Source organism: Mastomys coucha, unplaced genomic scaffold (genome assembly GCF_008632895.1).
Source record: "Mastomys coucha isolate ucsf_1 unplaced genomic scaffold, UCSF_Mcou_1 pScaffold16, whole genome shotgun sequence".
Classification (NCBI taxonomy): domain Eukaryota; kingdom Metazoa; phylum Chordata; class Mammalia; order Rodentia; family Muridae; genus Mastomys; species Mastomys coucha.
This window is the reverse complement of record NW_022196898.1, coordinates 56,502,924-56,528,586: the sequence shown is the minus strand read 5'-3', so window position 1 is coordinate 56,528,586 and position 25,663 is coordinate 56,502,924. Positions and strand designations below refer to the sequence as shown.

At 56.5% G+C, this 25,663-nt stretch overlaps 1 protein-coding gene across 4 annotated transcripts; it reads left to right on the top strand.

Annotated features, from left to right (window-relative positions):
- Positions 1–591: 591 nt before the first annotated feature.
- Positions 592–24,717, top strand: Celsr2 (cadherin EGF LAG seven-pass G-type receptor 2). Of its 4 annotated transcripts, none has more exons than XM_031375191.1 (34): positions 592–4,459; positions 9,408–10,055; positions 12,263–12,485; positions 12,834–12,949; positions 13,133–13,221; positions 13,479–13,636; positions 13,967–14,130; positions 14,285–14,410; positions 14,754–14,920; positions 15,172–15,459; positions 15,543–15,717; positions 15,921–16,062; positions 16,215–16,335; positions 16,756–16,939; positions 17,093–17,194; positions 17,757–17,851; positions 18,033–18,242; positions 18,740–18,923; positions 19,054–19,182; positions 19,274–19,454; positions 19,571–19,738; positions 19,844–19,970; positions 20,074–20,274; positions 20,630–20,804; positions 21,064–21,176; positions 21,323–21,402; positions 21,489–21,615; positions 21,705–21,827; positions 22,392–22,519; positions 22,724–22,812; positions 22,916–23,098; positions 23,242–23,412; positions 23,508–23,742; positions 24,476–24,717. In XM_031375191.1, the coding sequence occupies exons 1-34, from the start codon at positions 1,147–1,149 to the stop codon at positions 24,480–24,482; spliced, it is 8,742 nt and encodes a 2,913-aa protein (XP_031231051.1). In that variant the 5' UTR covers positions 592–1,146; the 3' UTR covers positions 24,483–24,717. The 4 variants fall into 4 exon arrangements, with proteins under 4 accessions (XP_031231051.1, XP_031231050.1, XP_031231049.1 ...); XM_031375190.1 differs by lacking the exon at positions 24,476–24,717 and adding an exon at positions 24,209–24,344; XM_031375189.1 differs by lacking the exon at positions 24,476–24,717 and adding an exon at positions 24,076–24,344.
- The last annotated feature ends 946 nt before the right edge of the window (positions 24,718–25,663 follow it).

Below are 25,663 nucleotides of genomic sequence, written 5' to 3'. Positions count from 1 at the left end.
GGAATCTGGTAGTGTTAGTGTCCTTGCCGCTCTAGACCCTCTAGTTCACTTCCCCTGACCTGCCATGTGGTAACCAAGTTGTATCCAAAATGAGCTTAGGGGTCCTTTTATCCAAGACTTCCAACTGAGACCACAACTTCTGGTATCTGGGGGAGACTTTGTAGTGTCGAGCAATGTCTTCTTTACTTCTGACCCGGGACCTGTAGGATGAGGCAGCGTTGAGGGTTCTCAGGGATGGTAAGACTGGAAAGTTGCCTGCCTGTGTGTGTCTATCTATATCCACCCCCTCCCACCCTGTTCATCTTCTGCAAGGCATTCAGAAAGAGCACTAGCCATAGAATTTTACAAGAGTATCAATTCCCTGTGTGGCTTCGGATTGTTCATTCCTCTTTCAGCTGTAGTAGGGATCCAGAACTGGCCACGAGCAAGTCTGATGCGTTGGGAAGAAAAATGCTACCAGAGGCGGGAATCTTATTACAGACAGCATCAATGCAGAGAGGGCGCTGGGTGGGGCCCACCTCTTTCGGCGCGTTGGACGTCGCCGCTTTAAGACCGCGGCGGCGCGAGCAGGTCTATGGTAATGAGCCGCCGCCGCCACCGCCGCCGCTCTGCAGAGCTCGCCCGCCCGCCCGGGAGGCGAGGGAACGCGGGTCTGGGCCCGGGACCGCGGCGACCGGCAGCTGCCGCGGCGGAGACGCAGGGCGCGAGCGGGTGGCGCAGGGCGGTCATTGGCAGCCGGGCCCGGGCCGGAGCGTGCGGCTTCGCAGACGCAGGTGGGCGATCTCACGCGGGCGGAGGGGACCTTCTGGGGCTCGGGACCCCGGGACACGGCAGAGCCAGAGATCCTCGCGGCCCGCGGGCGCGGGTAGAGAGCGCGCCGGAACGCAGGTGGAAGCGCAGTGGGAACCCGCAGTGGTCGCGGTGACTCGGGAGCGGGCCCGGCTTCGCGAGTGGTGGGAGACCGGCGCATCGTGGGCTGACCGAGAGCGCGGCCCCGCCGAGCCATCTGGGGGCAGGCCCAGTGGGACGTACAGGTGGCCCCCGGGGACCGGCGCCCCGGCCCGGGCATGAGGCGCGGCGGGTCCGGCAGGAGCCGGAGGAAGAGCCGCCGCGGCTGTTGACCCGGCTGGCCGGGAGCAGGGAGAGATGCGGAGCCGGGCTGCCAGCGCCCCCCTCCCAACGCCGCTGCTGCCCCTGCTACTGCTGTTGCTGCTGCTGCCGCCGTCGCCACTACTGGGAGATCAAATGGGGCCCTGTCGTTCTCTGGGGTCCGGGGGACGCAGCTCCTCTGGGGCCTGCGCCCCCGTGGGCTGGCTCTGCCCGGCCTCTGCTTCGAACCTCTGGCTTTACACCAGCCGCTGCAGAGATTCGGGCATTGAGCTGACCGGCCACCTGGTGCCCCACCACGATGGCCTGAGGGTTTGGTGTCCAGAATCAGGGGCTCATATCCCTCTTCCGCCATCCTCTGAAGGCTGCCCCTGGAGCTGTCGTCTCCTGGGTATCGGAGGCCACCTTTCTCCTCAAGGCGCGCTGACCCTGCCTCAAGAGCACCCTTGCTTAAAGGCCCCACGGCTCAGATGCCAGTCTTGCAAGCTGGCACAGGCCCCAGGGCTCAGAGCTGGGGAAGGATCGACAGAGGAATCTCTGGGGGGTGGGCGCAGGAAAAGGAATGTGAATACGGCTCCCCAGTTCCAACCTCCCAGCTACCAGGCCACAGTGCCTGAGAACCAGCCTGCTGGTACCTCTGTTGCATCCTTAAGAGCCATTGATCCAGATGAGGGTGAGGCGGGTCGACTTGAGTACACCATGGATGCCCTCTTTGATAGCCGCTCCAATCATTTCTTCTCCTTGGACCCAATCACCGGTGCTGTCACCACAGCCGAGGAGCTGGATCGGGAGACCAAGAGCACCCATGTCTTCAGGGTCACCGCACAGGATCATGGTATGCCCCGACGGAGTGCCTTGGCCACACTTACCATCTTAGTGACTGACACCAACGATCACGACCCTGTTTTCGAGCAGCAAGAATACAAGGAGAGCCTCAGGGAGAACCTGGAGGTTGGCTACGAGGTACTTACAGTCAGGGCCACCGATGGCGATGCCCCTCCCAATGCCAACATTCTGTACCGCCTGCTGGAGGGGGCTGGAGGCGGCCCCTCAGAAGTCTTTGAGATCGATCCTCGCTCGGGGGTGATCCGAACCCGTGGCCCTGTAGACCGGGAAGAAGTGGAGTCCTACAAGTTGACAGTGGAGGCGAGTGACCAGGGTCGGGACCCAGGCCCACGGAGTTCCACAGCCGTTGTTTTCCTGTCCGTGGAGGATGATAACGACAACGCCCCCCAGTTCAGTGAGAAGCGTTATGTGGTGCAGGTGAGGGAGGACGTGACCCCAGGAGCCCCAGTTCTCCGAGTCACCGCCTCGGATAGAGACAAGGGCAGCAATGCCCTGGTGCACTATAGCATCATGAGTGGCAATGCTCGGGGACAGTTCTATCTGGATGCTCAGACTGGAGCCCTGGATGTGGTAAGTCCACTTGACTATGAGACAACCAAAGAATACACACTACGGATACGGGCTCAGGATGGTGGCCGTCCTCCACTTTCCAACGTCTCTGGCCTAGTAACAGTGCAAGTCCTAGACATCAACGATAACGCCCCCATCTTTGTCAGCACCCCTTTCCAGGCCACTGTCCTGGAGAGCGTTCCTTTAGGCTACCTAGTTCTGCATGTCCAGGCGATTGACGCTGATGCCGGTGATAATGCCCGCCTCGAATATAGCCTGGCTGGAGTTGGGCACGACTTCCCCTTCACCATCAACAACGGCACAGGCTGGATCTCTGTGACTGCAGAGTTGGACCGTGAAGAGGTCGATTTCTACAGCTTTGGTGTAGAAGCCCGGGACCATGGCACCCCAGCGCTTACTGCCTCAGCCAGTGTCAGTGTAACCATCCTGGACGTCAACGACAACAACCCGACCTTCACACAGCCAGAGTACACGGTGCGGCTCAATGAGGATGCCGCCGTGGGCACCAGTGTGGTGACGGTGTCCGCCGTGGATCGAGACGCTCACAGTGTCATCACCTACCAGATCACCAGCGGCAACACCCGCAACCGCTTCTCTATCACCAGCCAAAGCGGTGGTGGACTGGTCTCCCTGGCCTTACCACTGGACTACAAACTGGAGCGGCAGTATGTGCTGGCAGTGACCGCCTCAGATGGCACAAGGCAGGACACAGCTCAGATCGTGGTGAATGTCACTGACGCCAACACCCATCGTCCCGTCTTCCAGAGCTCCCACTACACAGTAAACGTTAATGAAGACCGGCCAGCGGGCACCACAGTGGTGCTGATCAGTGCTACGGATGAGGACACAGGGGAGAATGCCCGAATCACCTACTTTATGGAGGATAGCATACCCCAGTTCCGCATCGATGCAGACACTGGGGCCGTCACCACCCAGGCTGAGCTGGACTATGAGGACCAGGTGTCGTATACCCTGGCCATCACCGCTCGGGACAATGGCATTCCCCAGAAGTCTGACACCACCTACCTGGAGATTCTGGTGAATGATGTAAATGACAATGCCCCCCAGTTCCTCAGAGATTCCTACCAGGGGAGTGTCTATGAGGATGTGCCACCTTTCACCAGCGTCCTGCAGATCTCAGCCACCGATCGAGACTCCGGACTGAATGGGAGGGTTTTCTACACCTTCCAAGGAGGAGATGATGGAGACGGTGACTTTATCGTAGAGTCAACATCGGGCATTGTGCGCACACTGCGGAGGCTGGATCGTGAGAACGTGGCCCAGTACATCTTGCGGGCATATGCAGTGGACAAGGGGATGCCACCAGCCCGCACGCCCATGGAAGTGACAGTTACTGTCCTGGATGTGAATGACAATCCCCCTGTCTTCGAACAGGATGAGTTTGATGTATTTGTGGAAGAGAATAGCCCCATTGGGCTGGCCGTGGCCCGTGTCACAGCCACTGACCCAGATGAAGGGACCAACGCACAGATCATGTACCAGATCGTGGAGGGCAATATCCCTGAGGTCTTTCAGCTGGACATCTTCTCAGGCGAGCTAACCGCCCTGGTAGATTTGGACTATGAGGACCGGCCTGAATATATCCTGGTCATCCAGGCTACGTCTGCTCCCTTGGTGAGCAGGGCTACTGTCCATGTTCGCCTCCTTGACCGCAACGACAACCCTCCAGTGCTGGGAAACTTTGAGATTCTTTTCAACAACTATGTCACCAACCGTTCCAGCAGCTTCCCTGGGGGTGCTATAGGCCGCGTGCCTGCCCACGACCCCGATATCTCAGACAGCCTGACGTACAGCTTTGAGCGAGGAAATGAACTCAGCCTGGTCCTACTCAATGCCTCCACTGGTGAGCTGAGACTGAGCCGGGCGCTGGACAACAACCGGCCCCTGGAAGCCATCATGAGTGTGCTGGTGTCAGGTAAGGAAGATGCCCAGTGATGTTGGGGTGGGAACAGTGCGTTAGGGAGGTCTTGGCAACCGCCGGAGGTGGAGTGCCATCCAAGAGGAGCCGGTGACCCAACTCTCTACCCTGTGGATAGCTCAGAGGCTGAGAGATCAGGAACCTGGCCTCAGAAGAAACCCCAGGAATCCTGGCAGCTGGCGCAGGCCCCGCCTGCTGCCCCAGGCTGGGCTGGGCTGCTTTGGTTGGCTGCCCCCTGCCTACCAGACTGTGACGTGGTGGGGGAAGTGTTTCGAGACTGTCCTGACTATGGCTGCCAAGAATTGTGGGAAAAAAAAAAAGGGCGCGTGGAAGCCTGGCAGGCCCGAGAGCTGAGGGAGGGGAAGGGAGAGGGGGAGGGGGGAGGGAAGACCTTGGCTAGGAGGGGTGAGGCAAGTTGGCTCCTCAGCACCCGGCACCCTCATTAGGATGGTCCTGTGATCTCACACAGCCCATTGGCAGGTCAGAGGGCTTTAGGGACACAGGATTCCACCAAGGGGGTCAGGACCCTGCCGCCCTCCTCTCTCTCCCTCTGGCTCTCAGTAGAGCTGCAGAAAAGACTGACTTGGACTTTGTCTAGAGCATTCCTTCTCCCTCCAGGCCGAAGGAGCCTGCCTTGGCTCCCCCCTCCAGAGCCCCAGGCAGGAAGTAAAGCCAGAGCCCATTGTCTCTGTCCAAACAGACCTCACTGTCCTGAGTTCTTGGTTGGGGTCTGGCTTGGGGAAAGGGCTGCAATCAAAGGCAGGACAGATGGGGACCTTTTGGGCCCCTAGACTCCCCGTGACTTGTTCTTGGGGTGCTAGGCCTTCCCTGCTGACCGTGATGGCCCAGGCTCAGGAAAACAGACACTGGGATCAGAGGGCACCAGGATTACTGAGCTATGAGGGCAGAGACCCCCGGGCCCTGACTCGGTGGAGAGAGAACAGATTTCTAAGGGAGTGGGAGCCTGGCCAGAACCCAGCCTGGGCATTCCTACTGCTTGGTCAAGCGCTCAGCCTGCAGACTCCCCAGACAGCAGGACTTGGGGGGAAGGAAAGCAGAACTGGCTGACAGTACTCTATCCTTTCTGTCAGTTCTGGGAATGAGAAGCAAGGCGGGAGCAAGAGACAGACTCAGTAGCCAAGAACTTTCCTGAGTCGGGGAGTTGGGGCTTGGAGCGGAGGAGGAAGGGACTGGAACGATTTTTCCAGGGTGAGGTCAGGCAGCCTTTGCACATCAGGGAAGGGAAGATGGCCTTAGCCCCCTTCCTGCTCATACTTCTTACTGGACGGACACTTTCTGGTCCCACCTCTCAGGTAGCTGCGAGGACCAGGGAGAGGGAGCTCTCAAAGGCTATGGGTCAGGCTGGGAACCGCCTGAAGCTTCATCTGCCCTCCAGGAGAAGGAAGCCAGGCGTACCCTCATCTGAACCTGGCCCTACAGGTTCAGGCCTCTCCCTCCTTCCCTCCATCCACAGCCTTCAGTAGTGAATCTGGCTAGATACCTAGGAGCCGTGTGGAGGACAGCTCTGCTTAGCCTCTGCCTCCTCACCAGGGCACAGGGCCCCAGTCACAACCCTCTAGGCTAGAGGGAAAAGCTGGGGCTGCAGCTAGGGCCACTGTGGCTGCCTTTCTGCCCTTGTCCCCCCTCCCCCATCAGCCCTGACCCTTAGAGTCAGTCACCAAGGCAACCCCAAAGTTCAGGAGGCTGGGTGAGGGGGACTGACGCCCACTGGCCCTTTGTCTTCCTTCTCTGGTTCTTTGTCTCCTCCTTCCCTCCCACCCTGCCCATGGGGACCCTCTGCACTGCCTGTCTGTCACCTTCTCCCCAGCTTCTGTGTCTCTTTCCTTCTCCCATGTTTCCTCCACTGCTGGCTCTTTTCCTGGGTCTTTGTCTTCCCCTGTTGGTCTCCGTGTTTAGAGCCTATCTTCCCTTCTTCCCTCTGGCTGCAGCTGCCCCAGCCTGGACTCCATGGCTCCCGAAGCCCAAATGGCCCCTGCTGCTACCTTCTTCACACACACAGGAGAACCTGCCCAAGGCCTGCTCACCTGCCAGACAGCAGAGCCTCTGCCAGGAGAGGGAAGGCTGGGAGGCTGACTCTGGCATCTTCCCGGGTGCAGCTGCCTGAGGCCTAGACCCAGGTGGTATTTCCTGGGTCGGAGCCTACCCCCAGCTTTCTCTTCCATCTAAAACAAGTCAGGCAATGTGCCAGCCACTCCTATTCCTAACCTGCCTTTGCACCTGAGGAGTGACCCAGGGCAGGGCAGCGCAGGAAGGACAAAGAGGAAAGAGAAAGAGCAATGGGTTGGTTGCTGGGACGGGGACAATAGCAGAGGGGCAGGTGGCCACAGATGGTGGGCCAGATGGGAAGCAAGAGACATGCTGGGCGAGGGGCACAGACGGGCCTTGGTTGGTGGACGACAGCATGCAGGAGTGTTGCTTCCCAGGACCAGGGGATGGCAAAGACTCTCTTGTTGGTTGGTCCAGGAGCACTGCATGTAGAGTCCTGTGTTGCTTTCTGCCTGGAGGGAAACACTGGGCTGTAACATCAGCTCCTGAGCACGAGTGAGTGCAGACTTCTGAAAGGAGGCAAAGGAGTCCGGTCACCACAGTGACCTTGGGCAGGCTCGAGGGCTTGGAGGACTGTGGCCTGCTGTCTTGGTACCCTGGGCAAAGCGGGAGGAGCAGAGGGGAGCAGCAGTCATAGCAGCAGGCTTGTGAGAACAAGCAGATCACAGCAGTGAGGCTGCAGGGCAAGTAGGCAGTGGGCCCAGGGCACCGCTGAGATAGGTGCCTGCCTTCAGTATGCCCAAGGTAGCAGCCACTCGAAGGGTGACATGTACAGAATAGGGTCCCCTATCTCCATTATCTCCTTTCAGCCTCGGCCACACTGGCCCCATCCTCTCCCGCTTGGATGTGATATTTTGCATCTGATTGAAGAGTTTGCTCTGTGTGTGTGTGTGTGTGTGTGTGTGTGTGTGTGTGTGTGTGTGTGTTCCTTTTGGGGTTTTCAAGACAGGGTTTTTCTGGGTATCTATCAGTCCTGGAACTTGCTCTGTAGACCAGGCTGCCCTTGAACTCTGAGATCCTCCTGTCTCTGCCTCCTGAGCACTGGTACTAAAGGCGAGCATCACCACGGTTTAGTTCGCGGCCATGTTTTCAGGATACTTTTACGTACAAGGGATTCTCATCAGCATCTTAGCTTTTACTGAACACTCATTTTGTATAAGGCACTGCAATAACTAGGAACACCCCTATGACCCTTCCAAGCCATTTCCCTTTCTCCGCCTCCCAGTTTTCATTTTTAATCTAAGCAAAGTCCGTTGCCATTCGTATGCACATTCAGGTGTGCATGGCACTTCTGAGCACAGGGTGCGTGGGTGGAGTGAGACACCATCGAATGTGTTAGCACTTAGCTGTTTATAAGTGAGAGTGCTGCCTAGGGGCGTGGCAGGCAGACCTTTGGGTACAACTTGGTGAGCCAAGTGAGGGATGAATACATAAGAGGCCCTGGTAGCAGAGGAGAGGCCAGCCCAGTGGGCTCAGGGTGAAAGCTGCCCGGCCTCTTCTATTTCTGCCAGATTCCCCGCTCCCGCCTACCCTTTCTGCAGCTTGGAGCAGTGTGTGGTCCAGCCACTGGCTGAGGTGGCTCAGCTGGATTTCTTGGGGTGGGGACCCCAGGCTACCCAGAGTTGGGTAGGAAGAAAGCTCTGTGTAAGAGGTGTTGCCATGGGCTAGCAGGCTTGCGTGGAAGCAGTTATGGAGCTGAGTGTGAGGGGAACCTGGCACCTCTGACCAGATTTCTCTTCCACACAACCCGCTCCAGCATAGTGAGAGGCAGGTTAGAGTAGGATTGAGATGTGCAGGGTAAGGAGTGGCAGTCCCTCACGGTACTCTGGGCCCTCAAGAAAAGTGCCCCAGTGTAGGGGAATGCCAGGGCCAGAAAGTGGGAGAGGGCGGGGTGGCAGGCATGGGGAAGGGGGAGGCAACAGGGGTTTGTTTTTGTTGTTTTTGTTTGTTTCTTTGTTTTTTGGAGGGGAAACTGGGAATGGAGAAATTTACATGTAAATAAAGAAAATATCTAAAATTTAAAAAATAAAATAAAAAAAAAAGAAGAAAAGTGAGCAATGACAAAGCACAGTTTGGGAGCAAAGAAACGCAAGGACTGGACTCGGGACAGGGTGTATACTGAATAGAGTGAAAGGCAGAGATACTGGAAGGCAGTTCATGCATCAGGCCGAGGAGTATTGGGAAAACACGCGAAGAACCATTTTGGAAAACTCTCATTTCCTTAAGCACATATGGGGTAACACCCTCAAGGAGAGACTTGTCCTCAGGGGATTCATCTCACCGGCCACCTTTATGCCATCTAGAAAAAGGTTTTCTTGGGTACCTTGGGGGATATGGGCAGGATTTTAGCCTGCTTGCACCTTCTATTCCTGATGCTTCCTCCTCCTGGTGCTCCTTCCTCCTGGTGCTCCTTCCTCCTAGTGCTCCCTCCACCTGTGCTCCCTCTTCTCATTAGTCCTTCTTTGTAGTGCTCCCTCCTCCTGGTGCTCTCTCCTCCTGGTGCTCCTTCTTCCTAATGCTCCCTCATCCCGGTGCTCCCTCTTCTTGGTGCTCCCTCTTCTCATTAGTCCTTCTTCACAGTGCTCCCTCCTCCTGGTGCTCTCTCCTCCTGGTCCTCTTTCTTCGAATTGCTCCTTTTTCTTGGTGCTCCCCCCGCTTCTAATGTTCTCTCCTTATGATGCTTCCTCTTCTCCGTACTTCTTCCTGACGGTGCTCCCTCCTCCTGGTACTCGCTCCTCCTCGCTCCTTTTTCTTGACTCCTCCTCCGACTGTCACACAAGCCTACTCCCTCCTTTGCTCTAAGCCAGGCTCTTGTGGCTTGGCACATCTGCTTCTGCCCACCCCAAGGCTGATGTTGATCCATGTTGCTTCTCTTCAGATGGTGTCCACAGTGTGACAGCCCAGTGCTCACTACGTGTCACCATCATCACAGATGAGATGCTCACACACAGCATCACGCTGCGCCTGGAAGACATGTCTCCAGAACGCTTTCTGTCACCACTGCTGGGACTCTTCATTCAGGCTGTGGCAGCCACGTTGGCCACACCCCCAGATCACGTGGTGGTCTTCAACGTGCAAAGGGACACAGATGCCCCAGGCGGCCATATACTCAACGTGAGCCTGTCAGTGGGCCAGCCCCCAGGACCCGGCGGTGGGCCACCCTTTCTGCCTTCAGAGGATCTCCAGGAGCGCCTGTACCTCAACCGCAGCCTGCTCACCGCCATCTCAGCACAACGCGTGCTTCCCTTCGACGACAACATTTGCCTGCGGGAGCCGTGCGAGAATTACATGCGCTGTGTGTCTGTGCTGCGCTTCGACTCCTCTGCGCCCTTCATCGCCTCCTCTTCGGTGCTCTTCCGGCCCATCCACCCTGTCGGGGGTCTGCGCTGTCGCTGCCCACCAGGCTTCACAGGCGACTACTGCGAGACAGAGGTGGACCTCTGCTACTCAAGACCTTGTGGACCCCATGGGCTCTGCAGCAGCCGAGAGGGCGGCTACACCTGCCTCTGTAGCGAAGGCTACACGGGTGAGCCTAGGGCAGGGACAATGGGGGCGGCCCTGCAGGGCTGACGCTCTGGGCCCAAGCACAAATCAGGCTAATAATGGGGCTGCCTCGTTCCTTCCAAGAGTATAAACTATAGGTGCATCAGCCGTTCTTAGATCCTATTTGCCGTCTGACAACTGCCTGCTTAGTTAAGTCAGAATGAGGAGCCTTATGTTCACGGTGCAAGCCCACACATCCACACCCACACTGGCACATGCTGCCTGCACACAGATCCACTAAGACTGTGTAATTGAGGTCAGTCCGGCACCTGGGTTTGTGTTCCAGCTTTACCACTAATAGCTGTGTGAAAAATGAGCAAGCTACTTAGCTTCCCTTCCCACAGTATTTAAGATGGAGATAACCAATTTATGTGGGTCAAAAGTTGCTTGTGAGGATTCATGTCAATAATTTGACAGAAAGAGAAAGCTGGCTTTGGTGAGTGTTGGCTTTTGTTTGAGGAAGTCCTTAGATGACGTAACTTGATCCAGTTAGAGGTGTTGCTTGGCCTAGGACCAGGCCTCCATAATGCTGAGTGAATCCCTTCATTAATTTGTAGCCAGACTTCCCCACCCAGGAACTGGAAGAAGGCACTGAAAAGCTGGGGTGTGGAGTCATGGGAGTTCCAGGACACTGGACCTGTGTAGCCCTGAGCAGCGGGGCTCCATTTCTGCCTCCCTATTGGTCTGTGGCTGCAGGTCTCTTCACACCCGGCCCCACCCTATAGGCTCTGCCTCCTCAGCTCCCTTGCTCCTTTTCCTTCCCAGACACCCAGGCTTCATGTCCTCCAGCGCCAGGCACACTGGCTCTGCCAGTAGCGTAGGCAGGCTCAGTGCCTCCCGCTGTATCCTCTTGCTTAGAACTTGCCAGACTTGACTCTTCTGTGCTGCTGCTGGGGGCGGGTAGGGGGGGTAGAGGGGAGGGTGCGTTTGAGAGAGGGGAGGGGAGTCTTTGTCCAGGAGGATGGGGAAGGGGGCTCAGAGTAGGAGAACAACAGTTTCCATGGAAACAAGAGCCAGTCACTAGGCACAGGGAACTGAGAACCTATCTCTAGAATCAGAATCGGGAGGGAGAGAAGGGAGTGGATTTTCCCATCTGATATCTGAATTTTCAGTCCCCTCTGATTGCTCGTCTGTCCTCGGGCTCAGACCCCCACTCTCTCAGCCTTGTTTGGGTGCAGAGGGACCCCTCTGTTCTTGGGGAAGCCCTGGCTTACTTCACACCATTGACTCCAACCCGTAACTCAAATAGACATGGAAACCTGGTCACATCTCTAGGGAAGGAAACTGATCTCTGACCCTGCCAGGAACAAAAGCAGGAGTGAGAAGGGGGCGGAGAACCGGGGAGTGGGGGCTGGCACAGCCCTACGCCATCCTCTAGGTCTTGGCATTTGCTTTTGCAGGGGCCAGGGCCTGGGGACTAGGGTCCTCAACAGGTGTGGGGAAGGGCTGAAGAGCTTCGAGGAGCTTGTAACATCTGTGGAGCTGTAGACAGAATAGTGTGGCGGGCCAATAAGAGGAGCAGTGTGCCAGGCAGTGGTGGCGCACACCTTTAATCCCACCACTTGGGAGGCAGAGGGAGGCAGATTTCTGAGTTCAAGGCCAGCCTGGTCTACAGAGTGAGTTCCAGGACAGCCAGGGCTACACAGAGAAATCCTGTCTCGAGGAAAAGAAAAAAAAAAAAAAAAAAAAAAAAAGAGGAGCTGGTGTGTCATAGATTTCAGAGGAGAAAGTCACCATTGGAAGTGAGAATGCATGGGAGAGTCCTGAGGATGGGGAGAGGTCCTGGGAGATGTTACCAGGGACGTTAGACATCTCACCACTGGATTACCCAAGAGAGATGGTTTAAAACAAGAAAGGTTAATTTTGTCTCACAGTCTCTGGTTTCAGTTCTGGTGGCTGGTCCTTCGCTATAAGGCAGTTAGATCATCAGGGTGGTGAAGCCACTCACCCATATGAGAAGGGTCCTGGGACAAGATATAGCCCCTAGTGGCACACTCCTAGTGACTGGGTTCCTCCAGCTGTGCTCCTGATGTTCCTAATACCTCCTAACATAGCTCCCCCAGCCAGGACCAAACCTTTATTTATTATAGGAACTGGGGGAGGGAGGGGCATTTCACATTCAGACTATACTGGGGGCACCTTCAATTGCCTGCTCTTCAGGGCCTCACCCAGCTTGCCTTTTCTCCCCAGGTGAGCACTGTGAAGTGAGTGCCAGCTCTGGCCGTTGTACTCCAGGTGTCTGCAAGAACGGGGGTACCTGTGTCAACCTGTTGGTGGGAGGTTTCAAATGTGACTGCCCCTCCGGGGACTTTGAGAAACCCTTCTGCCAGGTGACCACACGCAGCTTCCCCGCCCGCTCCTTCATCACCTTCCGTGGCCTGCGCCAGCGTTTCCACTTCACCCTGGCCCTCTCGTGAGTGACAAGGCCCTGGGGTTGCAGGGCACCTGTGAGAGTGTGGGGTACCTCCTGGTCTAGTAGATGGTCTAGCAGATCAGTGAACATACTGGGACCAGCTGTTCACAGAGCACTTGTATGTTTTGCCAGCAGGCTGCCGTCACCATCAGGGTCTGGCTAGCACTCTTCCCCCACCCTTGAGGATGAGGAGCCAGAATGCCAGGGTTCTTGTTTGGGGCTCATTATCTGCATTCTGACTCCATAGTCTTAGCCAAAGTGCCAGCTTTGCTGTTGCTTAGATGTCTGGGGTACTGGCATGCACGTGGGTGCCCCATTCCTTGCTGCCATGACCAACCCCCTATACAGGTTTGCTACCAAGGAGCGTAACGGGCTACTGCTGTACAATGGGCGCTTCAATGAAAAACATGACTTTGTGGCTCTGGAGGTGATCCAGGAGCAGGTGCAGCTCACCTTCTCTGCAGGTGAGCCCAGTGTCTCCTGTCCTTGCCCATCTCCTAAGATCTTATGCCTCCGAACCTCTGACCTCAAGCCATGCACCTTCCCTCCAGTCAAACCTAGAGCTGGCCTCCATCCCTAGACATGCCCACTTCTCTGCCACTCCCAACTCTCTTCCTGTGACCCAGCTCACCTGGTCCTTTCTCTAGGGGAATCAACCACCACTGTGTCTCCATTCGTGCCCGGAGGGGTCAGTGATGGCCAGTGGCACACAGTAGAGCTGAAGTACTACAATAAGGTGGGTCAGGGTGAGGGACAGAGGAGTTAGAGGGTCCTGTTCTTGGTGTATGTATTTTTCTAGACCTGGTTGGTATTGTGAGTGGTGGGGAAGGCGGTTCATAGCTCTTGTGCCTGGGAAGAGGGAGGGGATGTGCTCTGCAGGGCACCTCTATCCCTCTGGTTGGATCTTGATTGTGGCTGTATGTGTATGGAGAGGTGCAGCTCTATGCTGGTGTCTCTGCTGGGTTCTCTACTGCCTCCCTTCTCTCTTCACAGCCACTGTTGGGTCAGACAGGGCTTCCCCAAGGTCCATCTGAGCAGAAGGTAGCTGTGGTGTCCGTGGATGGCTGTGACACAGGGGTGGCTCTGCGCTTTGGAGCTATGCTGGGCAACTACTCCTGTGCTGCTCAGGGCACCCAAGGAGGCAGCAAGAAGTAAGCAGGGAGGGGGGCCGGGAGCGAGGGAGAGGGCATTGCGGGTCAAGGGGATGTGTCTCTGGAGTGGCAACAAGTCAGATGCGGCCCTTCCCTATACTGGTAGCGTTGGAAATTAGAGTCAGGTCTCGGTGGGCCGTGAGGGGAAGGGGTATGAGCTGAGAGCACATCTGTCTGTATTGGGGTGCCTCTACTTCCTGGGAGTTGTTCTAAAAGGGCCTCTTGGCCCCCCCCCCCAAGTGCTCCCTTTCTTGGGCGTAGTGGCAGGGTATGGGGTAAGAGAACAGCCATAAACTTAAACCCCTGTGTCTTCACACTTTTGTCCCCTAGGTCTCTGGACCTGACAGGGCCCTTGTTGCTGGGTGGGGTGCCGGATCTGCCCGAGAGCTTCCCTGTCCGAATGCGGCACTTTGTGGGCTGCATGAAGGACCTCCAAGTGGATAGCCGACATGTAGACATGGCCGACTTCATCGCCAACAATGGCACTGTGCCTGGTACGAGGACCCGGGGGAAGGGGCAAGGCTGGGAGCTAAGTGCCAAGAGGATTGGCCGTGCGTGACATGGGGAATACAGCCTGTGTGTTCTTCCAGTCACTACTGTTGGTTTTCAGAGCCCTGGGGTCCTTGAGTTCCTCTCTCTCCCTTCCAGGCTGCCCCACCAAGAAGATCGTGTGCGACAGCAACACTTGCCATAACGGTGGCACCTGCGTGAACCAGTGGGATGCATTCAGCTGCGAGTGTCCACTAGGCTTCGGGGGCAAGAGCTGTGCCCAGGGTAGGAGTGGCAGCTGCCACAGGTTGGGGCCTGGGTGCTGTCAGTCGTCTGGGATCACGGGCAGGGCTTGGGGCAGGCTCTGGGCAGGGTTCTGCGAGCTGGGCTGTGGGTGGAAAAGCATGTCTGGGCAGAGTCAGGAGAAGCTAGGGAGGAGACAAAGGGCCTACTCAGAGGCAGGCGCTGGGCACAATACAGGGCGGGCCTGGAACAGGTAAATGCTCTGGAGGGAGGGGCAAGGAGAGGATTGGGGTGTGAGGGGAGGAGAGGGTCCGTCTCTCATGGAGCTGCCACGCTTCCAACTCCACTGCTCTGCCCTTGAGTCACTTTTCATCTGCCTTCTCAGAAATGGCCAATCCCCAGCGTTTCCTGGGCAGCAGCCTTGTGGCCTGGCATGGCCTTTCTCTGCCCATCTCTCAGCCCTGGCACCTCAGCCTCATGTTCCGCACACGCCAGGCAGATGGCGTCCTGCTGCAGGCCGTCACCAGGGGGCGCAGCACCATCACCCTGCAGGTGATGCAGGGCATGTGGGAGTGTGGCAAGCCCTAGCTTGGATAGCAGTTGTAGGAGCCTTCAGGGGGTTGGACCCAGGTGACTGGCTGGGCATGGTTTGGCAGAAGCCAAGAGCTGGCTGGGCCCATTCCGTGGGTCAGTGCTGCCACCTATTGGGCTTAAGGGAAATAAGCAGTCTCCTCTGCTCTCAGCCAGGCAGATTGGAAAAGCCTGTTGAGGTGGTCTGCTGATTTTTTTCCCTTCTTGTACAGCTTCGGGCAGGCCACGTAGTGCTTAGTGTGGAGGGCACAGGGCTCCAGGTGTCATCTCTGCGTCTGGAGTCAGGCCGAGCCAATGATGGTGACTGGCATCATGCGCAGCTGGCACTGGGAGCTAGCGGGGGCCCTGGTCATGCCATTCTGTCCTTTGACTACGGGCAACAGAAGGCAGAGGGTAATCTGGGCCCTCGGCTGCATGGGCTGCACCTGAGCAATATTACAGTCGGGGGAGTTCCTGGGCCAGCCAGCGGTGTGGCCCGTGGCTTCCGGGGCTGTTTGCAGGTGAGTCTCTTCCCTGGCCTCCCATCCCATTCATACCCGGAGCCCTGTTCCACTGAGGGCTAATGCTGCTCTTATCCCTCCAGGGCGTGAGGGTAAGTGAGACACCCGAGGGTATCAGCAGTCTGGATCCCAGCCGTGGGGAGAGCATCAATGTGGAGCCAGGCTGTAGCTGGCCAGATCCCTGTGACTCGAATCCATGCCCCACCAACAGCTACTGCAGCAACGACTGGGACAGCTATTCTTGTAGCTGTTATTCAGGTATGCTGAGGAAGCAGGACTGGTTCCATGGGTCACATTCCCTCTCTAACATGTGGCCAGTCACTTCTTCTCTGAGCCGTCATCTCCTACAAGGGTATAGCCACCTGGCACAATGCTCAGAGTGGGAGTAGATAAGAGGCATTAGGCAGAAGAGAATGCCAGTAGAGGGCGAGCCCTGAACCTTTTTGATCCTTCTTGTCCAGGTTACTATGGTGACAACTGTACAAACGTGTGTGACCTGAACCCATGCGAGCACCAGTCTGTGTGTACCCGAAAACCCAATGTGCCCCAAGGCTACATCTGCGAGTGTTTACCAAATTACCTTGGGCCATATTGTGAGACCAGGTAGGTGGGTCAGGACTTATCTCTGGTGTCACTCTGAGCCCCGAGAGTCTGGCTGAGCTGCAGCAGAAGCTGAAAGGACCACCTGTTTGAACCAAGTGGGAGGAGATGTAGGGGCAGAGGGGGCTCATGCCTGTTTGGGTGTCTTTCTGCAGAATTGACCAACCTTGCCCCCGTGGCTGGTGGGGACACCCCACATGTGGTCCGTGCAACTGTGATGTCAGCAAAGGCTTTGACCCAGATTGCAACAAGACAAGCGGTGAATGCCACTGCAAGGTGAGCCCCAATGAGCCCCCACTGTGGCACCCTGTCCTGTAACTTCTGACCCTACAGAGAAAGCAGAGGAGAAGAGATGGGCCTTCCTCCAGAGAGACAAGGGCCCTGTGCCTTTGCCATATCAGGCATGGCAAGTGGTTGTTTGCCCTTATATCCAGATGCAGGGGGATCCAGGACCAGTATTGAGTCAGTAAGCCCTGGACTAGCTATATGGGCTGTCTGCAGCCTATTCTGAATGTTTGGCTTCTCACTGATGAGTTCAGCTCCAAGACATTACCTGCTCTTGGGAATGCTGAATCCTGTTCCCACAAAGACCCACGGCAGAGGAGACTCTCTCCAGGGAGGCCGCAACTTGAAGCTCTACCAATATCCAGGAACGACATCTTGATCCAATGACCCCCCCCCCTTCTTCCCTCCTAGGAGAATCACTACCGGCCCCCTGGCAGCCCCACTTGTCTCTTGTGTGACTGTTATCCCACTGGTTCTTTGTCCCGAGTCTGTGACCCTGAGGATGGCCAGTGCCCGTGCAAGCCTGGAGTCATTGGGCGTCAGTGTGATCGCTGTGACAACCCTTTTGCTGAGGTCACCACCAATGGCTGTGAAGGTAGGGCTCTTGGGACAGGTAGATGCAGGGGAATGCTAAGAGCTTACATTCCAGAGGTTAGAAATGAGGGTGGCCGTGGGTCGGGGATGTGGAAGGAAGGTTTCGGGGCCTGGATGGAACTGCTTATAGGTAACCATGTGTTCCTCTCCATAGTGAATTATGACAGCTGCCCACGGGCCATAGAGGCTGGGATCTGGTGGCCCCGCACGCGGTTTGGGCTACCTGCTGCTGCCCCTTGCCCCAAAGGCTCCTTTGGTAGGTCTTAGAGGACTATGATATGATATTGACCACTTGACCTTTACTGCTAGGGGAATAAAGACAGCAAGCCCCCAGCTTGTAGCTCCCGGGGCCCCACTTTCTGGTTTCTAGCTCCCAGAGACTCAATGTCTCACCTTCCTTCACTTCCCCCTCAACCTAGGCAGACCAAACAAGCCTGTATCCAACCCAAACAGAACTGCTGACAATCCTGCATGTTCTGGGAGTGGGGTTGGGAGCTAAACTCAAAGGCAGATCGCACGGGGCAGCCCTGAGGAGTATGGAGTGCTGGGCACTATTCCAAGAGATCCCCATTAGTGATGCACAGGATTCATGGCTAAGGAGTAGCCGAATGCAAGGCAGTAGCTGGATGGACAGGCATAGTGATGTCTTGGGGGCGAGGTGGCCATTGTACTGAGTTTTGCTGAGATGTTTTGCCTCTGGGGTTCTGTACACCCGTGCTCTTACTTTATTACGGGCTGCTTGTTCCTGTCTGGCTCATGAGGTACTCTGGGCTTCCTCTGTCTCCCTAAGCCCCGCCTTCTCGGCTTCTTACCTCCAGGGACTGCTGTGCGCCACTGTGATGAGCACAGGGGTTGGCTCCCCCCGAACCTCTTCAACTGCACATCCGTCACCTTCTCAGAGCTAAAGGGCTTCGTAAGTCGACCCCTTGTCTCCTCTTGTCTTCAGAAACAGAGTTCCTGAATCCTGGCTCCTATCTTCCCCTCCTCCCCGCAGAGACCACCTCTTTCCCTACCCACCTCTTGAGGCCTTTTTGCTTCCGAGCCCCATCTCCCTCATCCTGACTGACCCTCTGCAATTCTGGTCCTCCATCCAGGCTGAGCGGCTGCAGAGGAACGAATCAGGCCTAGACTCAGGACGCTCCCAGAGGCTAGCCTTGCTCCTGCGCAACGCCACACAGCACACCTCTGGCTACTTTGGCAGTGACGTCAAGGTGGCCTACCAGTTGGCTACACGACTCCTGGCTCATGAGAGTGCCCAGCGGGGCTTTGGGCTGTCCGCCACCCAGGATGTGCACTTCACTGAGGTGGGGCTTGAAGTAGGCATGATGGGCCCACTGAGAGAGCCTGTTCCTGGAGATCTTAGGGGAGAGGGGGGATATTCCCGTACTGGAAGGAGCCCCACCCCCGGCTCAGGGCCTCTCTGACAGCCTGTAAGCCATGTGCACACACAGTTGATTAAGAGTACCCCCTCCTGCCAGTATCAGAATCCTAGTACCTAGCAAAGGCTGCTCATATTGAGGTATAAGCTGACTTGAAGGAGAGCCCTGCCTATTATACCAAGAGCTCAGTCTTTTCAGGGAACCAAAGAGGCGCACAACAGAAGGAGGCATGCAAGGATACCCTGGGTGGCTCTGATTAAAGTGTGGAGGGAGGGTTAGAGGAAGTGGACAGTATGATACACAAGGCTTCTCAGGGAAGACTGTGGGAAGGACATGATGGGTGGGTCTGGGCCAGGCACAGGTTGGAATTTGGCATGAGGTTGACCACAGGCGTATGCCACTGTGACCATGCCTGTCTCTAGAACCTGCTGAGGGTAGGCAGTGCCCTCCTGGATGCAGCCAACAAGAGGCACTGGGAACTGATCCAGCAGACGGAGGGTGGCACTGCCTGGCTGCTCCAGCACTACGAGGCTTACGCCAGTGCCCTCGCCCAGAACATGCGGCACACCTATCTAAGCCCCTTCACGATCGTCACCCCCAACATTGGTGAGGTGGTGCTGGGTTGGGGAGGAGGGGTGCGTGTGGAGAGAGTCCTTGCCCCTGTTTCAAAGGGCAGCCGTACTTAGGGCCTGCTTGCTTCACTTGGTGAGTAACTTGTGGCCATGTTCCTTTCTAGTCATCTCTGTAGTACGCCTGGATAAGGGGAACTTTGCTGGGACCAAGCTGCCCCGTTATGAGGCATTGCGTGGGGAGCGCCCCCCGGATCTTGAGACCACAGTCATTTTGCCAGAGTCTGTCTTCAGAGGTCAGCTGGGAACACAGATGTGGTGACGGCTTGGTGTGGGACACCCATGCAGTGGGCAGGGCCAGCTGAGTGTGGCAGCATTTACTTCCAGAGATACCCCCCATGGTGAGGTCTGCAGGACCCGGCGAAGCCCAGGAGACTGAGGAGCTGGCACGGAGGCAACGGAGGCACCCAGAACTGAGTCAGGGAGAGGCAGTGGCCAGTGTCATCATCTACCATACCCTGGCTGGACTGCTGCCCCACAACTATGACCCTGATAAGCGTAGCCTGAGGTAAGCGGCCAGGACAGGGCCTGGGAGGTTGGCGTTAGCAAGCGAATGGGAAACATCTCCCGGTGATAAGGGTGTCTGGTGGCTGCTTTGGTGACTGTGTACCTTTCTGTCATCAGAGTCCCCAAGCGCCCAGTCATCAACACACCTGTGGTAAGCATCAGTGTCCACGATGGTGAGGAGCTCCTGCCACGGGCTCTGGACAAGCCAGTCACTGTGCAGTTCCGACTGCTGGAGACCGAGGAGAGAACCAAGCCCATCTGTGTCTTCTGGAACCATTCGATCCTGTGAGCCTGTGCCACTCTTATCCCCATGACTTTGGACCAAGAGTCCACTCTCCTGGCTGTCCCCCACCCCCGTTCTTCCTCCCTGACTCCGTCTTCCTCCCACAGGGTCAGCGGCACTGGTGGCTGGTCCGCCCGAGGCTGCGAAGTTGTCTTCCGTAACGAGAGCCATGTCAGCTGCCAGTGCAACCATATGACAAGCTTTGCAGTGCTTATGGATGTGTCCCGACGGGAGGTTGGACCCACAGGGGTAGCCCCGAGCGGCGGGTGGGAACCAAGTTGAGGGGCTGGGTGCTCAGGCCCCGCTCTTGGTGAAAACCCTGACACTCATCCCTCAGAATGGTGAGATCTTGCCACTGAAGACCCTGACATACGTGGCCCTCGGAGTCACCCTAGCTGCCCTGATGATCACCTTCCTCTTTCTCACCCTCCTCCGTGCCCTTCGCTCCAACCAGCATGGCATCCGACGCAACCTCACAGCTGCCCTGGGCCTGGCCCAGCTGGTCTTTCTCCTGGGGATCAACCAGGCTGACCTCCCTGTAAGATACTTCCCCTCCCAGAGACCCTCCCAACTTCCAGCCCCACCAAGGCTCCTGGTGTCCCCTCTGTGGCCCTCTCCCATCCCTGTTTCTACAGCAATGAATGGATAAAGGGCCCATCCCAGCACCTGGCCCACCATGGAGAAGTTTGCTCTTGTCTAGTTCTCTCATAATGTTCCAGCATCCATCTGGGGATGCTCTTGCACATAGTCTGGGCTTCCTTCTTCCAAGGCAGCGCACGCCACCAGGCTCCCCCACTGCCTGCCTCCCTTCCCCCCCCCCCCCCCCCCCCCCCCCCGCCGGTGCACTCCTCGTATTGGCTGCCTTGGCTCCTGACCAGTGTCCTGGCCCTCAGTTTGCTTGTACAGTCATTGCCATCCTGCTGCACTTCCTATACCTCTGCACCTTCTCCTGGGCTCTGCTGGAGGCCTTACACCTGTACCGGGCGCTCACAGAGGTGCGAGACGTCAATGCCAGCCCCATGCGTTTCTACTACATGCTGGGCTGGGGCGTCCCTGCTTTCATCACAGGTATCCTGCCTCCTTCCTAGAGATCCCCTGCCCCTAGGCCCTGGTTCCACCTTCATGCATGTATCCCAAACCCATAGCTCGGGTCCTAAGAATTCCTTCCCCCTGTACTTGGACAACCTGGTATCAGGTGTCAGGGGCTGGACTTCTCCTTGGAGAGGGGAGTGGACAGATGGTCCTTCACCTGGTTCTGTGAACTTTGGTGCCAGCATAACTGCCTCTGCCCCGAGCACCTTGTCCTGATGATGTCTCTATGCTCCAGGTCTTGCTGTGGGCTTGGATCCGGAAGGCTATGGGAACCCTGACTTCTGCTGGCTCTCCATCTATGATACGCTCATCTGGAGTTTTGCTGGACCAGTGGCCTTTGCTGTTTCAGTAAGTGCTAGAAAGTGATTTGGGGTAAGCAGGATGAGAGAGTCTTATGGATCCCCTTTAGGAAGAGCTGAGGCTCCTGGGCCCTCTGGGCAAGACAGAAACTGTCTCTGCTCTCTGGTCCGCTCATGTCCCTCTCCACTGCCCAGATGAGTGTCTTCCTGTACATCCTGTCGGCCCGAGCCTCCTGTGCCGCCCAACGGCAGGGCTTTGAGAAGAAAGGCCCTGTGTGAGTACTGGCAGGTGGCTGGGCACGGGGCGGGTGTTGGCCGTGGAGGGCGTCATGGCAGGACTCACACACGCCCTGCCCTCCAGCTCGGGCCTGCGCTCCTCCTTTGCTGTCCTCCTGTTGCTGAGTGCCACATGGCTGCTGGCACTGCTGTCCGTCAACAGCGACACTCTGCTCTTCCACTACCTCTTTGCCGCCAGCAATTGTGTCCAGGTACCCGGTCCTGCCCTACCGAGTGGAAGAGAACACGCCTGGGCAGCGGGGTGCCTAGTGTGTCAACCATGGCTGTCTCTGCCTGCCAGGGCCCCTTCATCTTCCTCTCCTATGTGGTGCTCAGCAAGGAGGTCCGGAAAGCACTCAAGTTTGCCTGCAGCCGGAAGCCCACTCCTGACCCTGCCTTGACCACTAAGTCTACCCTGACCTCGGTGAGGGCGCCTAGGTCTGATGGAAGGGGAAGCAGGCCCGAGGAACCTGTTTGTTCTTTGTACTTTTTTTACCTAGGCATCCTCCCCCCCCACCCCCCCATCTCCACACACCTTCATTTTAGGAGGAGGGGGCGAAGTGGAATGTGTTCCCTTGGGAGGAAATGCTACCACTGGATAAGAGAGCTTTTGACTTGGGGGAAATGCAGGCAGAGATTGGTTGTCAGGGACACCCTGTGCCAGAGAATTCCTCATGAATTTTGATAAATTTCCTGTCTCCTAGAATATTCTCAGGAGACAGTTCCAAGTGCCTTTTTTTTTTTTTTTAAATCAGCAAGCCCTTATACAAGTCCAGGGCATTTGGAATGTTCAGTGCTATACAGCTATGGTGTAGCTGTGCCCAGTGCTAGGCCCTATAGTGAAGGCAACACAGGAGGGGCCTTCCACTCTAACCCCTGGGCATGTGGGAGGTAGGGCTTGGGGTAAGTTCCTGGGACCCTTTACTTTCTAGCCTAGGGCCACTCCCTCCTACCCACCCTCTCACTGACACGTCTGTCTCCGGCCTAGTCCTATAACTGCCCCAGCCCCTACGCAGACGGGAGGCTGTACCAGCCTTATGGAGATTCGGCTGGCTCATTGCACAGTGCCAGCCGCTCAGGCAAGAGTCAGCCCAGCTACATCCCCTTCTTGCTGAGGTGAGTCCGGGAAATGGGAGAACTGGGAAAGAGGGAAAGGATCATGCACACTAGAACCAAGACCAGCCAGCTGCGAGGAGCTTAGTGTCTCAGAGCTGTGGCCAACACAGTTTAGATTAGAAGCAGAAAGGGACACAAGGTAGGACCTGGGAGTCCCACGAGAGAGGCCCAACTGACCTCTACAGCTTAGTGTTGTCTTTTTAGGGAGGAGTCCACGCTGAACCCTGGCCAGGTTCCCCCTGGCCTAGGGGACCCAAGTGGCCTATTCTTGGAAGGTCAAGCCCAGCAACACGGTGAGGACAGAGGCCCTGGATGCCTAGCAGGGCAGGGGCCTGGCTTTTGCTGAGGGCGGGCTGGGGCAGGTGGGACAGTTGTGATCCCTCCCTGACCTCCCAGATCCCGACACGGACTCTGACAGTGACCTGTCCCTGGAAGATGACCAGAGTGGTTCCTATGCTTCTACCCACTCATCAGACAGCGAGGAAGAGGAGGAAGAGGCCGCCTTCCCTGGCGAGCAGGGCTGGGACAGCCTGCTGGGTCCCGGAGCTGAGAGACTGCCCCTTCACAGTACCCCCAAGGGTGGGCCAGCACCAGGGCTGCAGCCATTGGGGGGCATCGGAAGCCCTTATAAAAGGCCAGGGCTTCTTGGAAAATAGAGCTGGGGTGGTGGCTGTCCTAACTGTCTATCCTCTCTGGGACTATAGGCTTCCTTTCTTTGACAGATGGGGGTCCAGGGTCTGGTAAGGTCCCTTGGCCAGGAGACTTTGGGACCACAACAAAGGAGAATAGTGGTAGTGGGCCCCTTGAAGAGCGGCCACGGGAGAATGGAGATGCCCTAACTCGGGAAGGGTCTCTGGGACCCCTTCCGGGCCCTTCTACCCAACCTCACAAAGGTGAGTGGAGTCTCTTCCATCTGCTTCACTCTGCCATCCTCTTACCGGAGCTGTTAGGATGCCCCATCTCATGATACCCACACCCTTGTACCCAGGCATCCTTAAGAAGAAGTGTCTGCCCACCATCAGCGAAAAGAGCAGCCTCCTAAGGCTGCCCCTGGAGCAGGGCACAGGGTCTTCTCGGGGCTCCTCCGTCAGTGAGGGCAGTCGGAACGGCCCTCCTCCCCGCCCACCACCGCGTCAGTCTCTCCAGGAACAGCTAAATGGGGTCATGCCCATCGCCATGAGCATCAAGGCAGGCACGGTGGATGAGGACTCATCTGGCTCTGAGTGAGTCGGGTTGGGTGGGAGGGACGGGGTGTTACCTGCAGACGTCCTCGCTGGCCCACAGCTGCCTCCGAGCTTCACCAGGCTACTCTGCTTGACTGTTGGGCTAAGCGGAGTCCAGTTCCCTTGTGCGCCCAGACAACATGGTGCTCTGTTGGGGGTATACCAGACCTCCTGGGCTTTATGTGCAGCCGCCTGTCCCGGTAGTGCCAGAGGGTGGGGGCTGGGGCTGCTTTTCTGTTTCTTTCTCTGGTGGAAGCTGCTCACTGTCCCCTCTGTTGCTCCAGCTAACCCTCTGTCTGCCTTCTCTGCCACTCTCCTCTCCTGCCTCTCCAGATTTCTCTTCTTTAACTTCCTGCATTAACCCTGGGCCGGTGTTCCTTCGTCCCCTCCCCCGCTGCGCTCATGCCCCAATCCTGTCTTCTGCTTTATCCTGCCCCTGCTCCCTACCGCCTGCCTGCCGAAGCAGCAGCGACGAACCGTCCATCTGAGGAGCCTGGGCCTTGCACCTAGAAGGCCATCTAGTGCCAAGTCGCTCCCCCACCTCCCCCTCACTGCACTTTGGACCCCTGGGGGGGGGCCAACATCTCCAAGACAAAGTTTTTCAGAAAAAAAAAAAAGAGGAAAAAAGAATTTAAAAAGGATCTCCACTCTTCATGACTTCAGGGATTAATTTTATATATATATATATATATATATATACACTGGAAATGGACTGCCCTTTCCCTTCCCAAAGAGGATAGGACCGCCCAGGATGCGTCCCAGCCTCTCCAGTTTCATCTGCTGTGCCTCTGGGAAGAGAGGGACTCTTAGGGGGCCTGCCCCTCATTTGCCATCACCAAAAGGAAAGGACAAAGCCACATGCACCAGGGGCAGGAGCCCCTGCAAGGCTGTACCAGCAGGCTGCACTGGACGGACAGACAGGCCTCAGTTGTCGAGGGGTCAGGACAAAAAAAAAAAAAAAAAAAAAAAAGGCACTTCCCACCCGCCAGTTCCACCTCTCCCAGGAACTGAAAAGCCCTGTCCGGCCAGGGGCAGAAGGACTCATGGCCCCTGGACCCCCCAAATGCTGCATGAACCGTTTTGTAAGGGGAAGCCTGTTGCCCCTCATGATGGGGAATGACTACCCCAGCCCCTCTCCCTTTCCTGGATTCTGGCCACGTGCTACAGCCCAGGTGTTTGCTCAGTTTGCTGACCCCAAAGTGCTTCATTTCTCCTGCCCAACCTTGCAGGGAGGTCCTGTCACTGTTAAGTTGCTTCTTTGCTGTGTGGGTGGCACCAGGAGGAGGCGCAAGCACAGAGCTGGCTTGGTATCCCCGAGGGGCCTCGAGCACAGGTTTCAAGCCTAGGTTCTGGTGTCCACTCACCCCCTCCCCACCAAATCAGACAAATGCCATTTTTGTCTGACCTGCTGTGGCCTCTGAGACATGTTCTATTTTTAACCCCTTCCTGGAATTGGCTCTCTTCTTCAAAGAACCAGGACCCCGTTCCTCATTGTCCCCCTACTTGATCCCAGCTCCCTGCGAAGAGAGAGTTAATATATTTTTTATTTATTTGTTTTTTTTTTTTTTTTTTTTTTTTTTTTTTTTTTTTTTTTTTTTTTTTTTTTTTTTTTTTTTTTTGTGTTGGGATGGGTTTGTGTCTGGTCCCAGGGGAGGTCTCATGTGGCCATCACGGGCTGGGTGAGTACCTGGCAGCCCTGAATTTAGGGCCTACCATCCTTCCTCTTGCTCCATTTGCTCCTCTTGGTTTTTTACCAACCATGGTTCATTTGAGTCTCCCTTTCCTCTAAGCATGTATTCCAGACTTGCCACTGACTTCCTTCCCTTCTAGAGCAGGTGTAGAATAAAGGCTCTCCGCAGGAAGTCCCTGCTCCTCACTTGGAAGGCTGGCCTCTGGCTTTTCTGTCGTGAATTCTCACCTG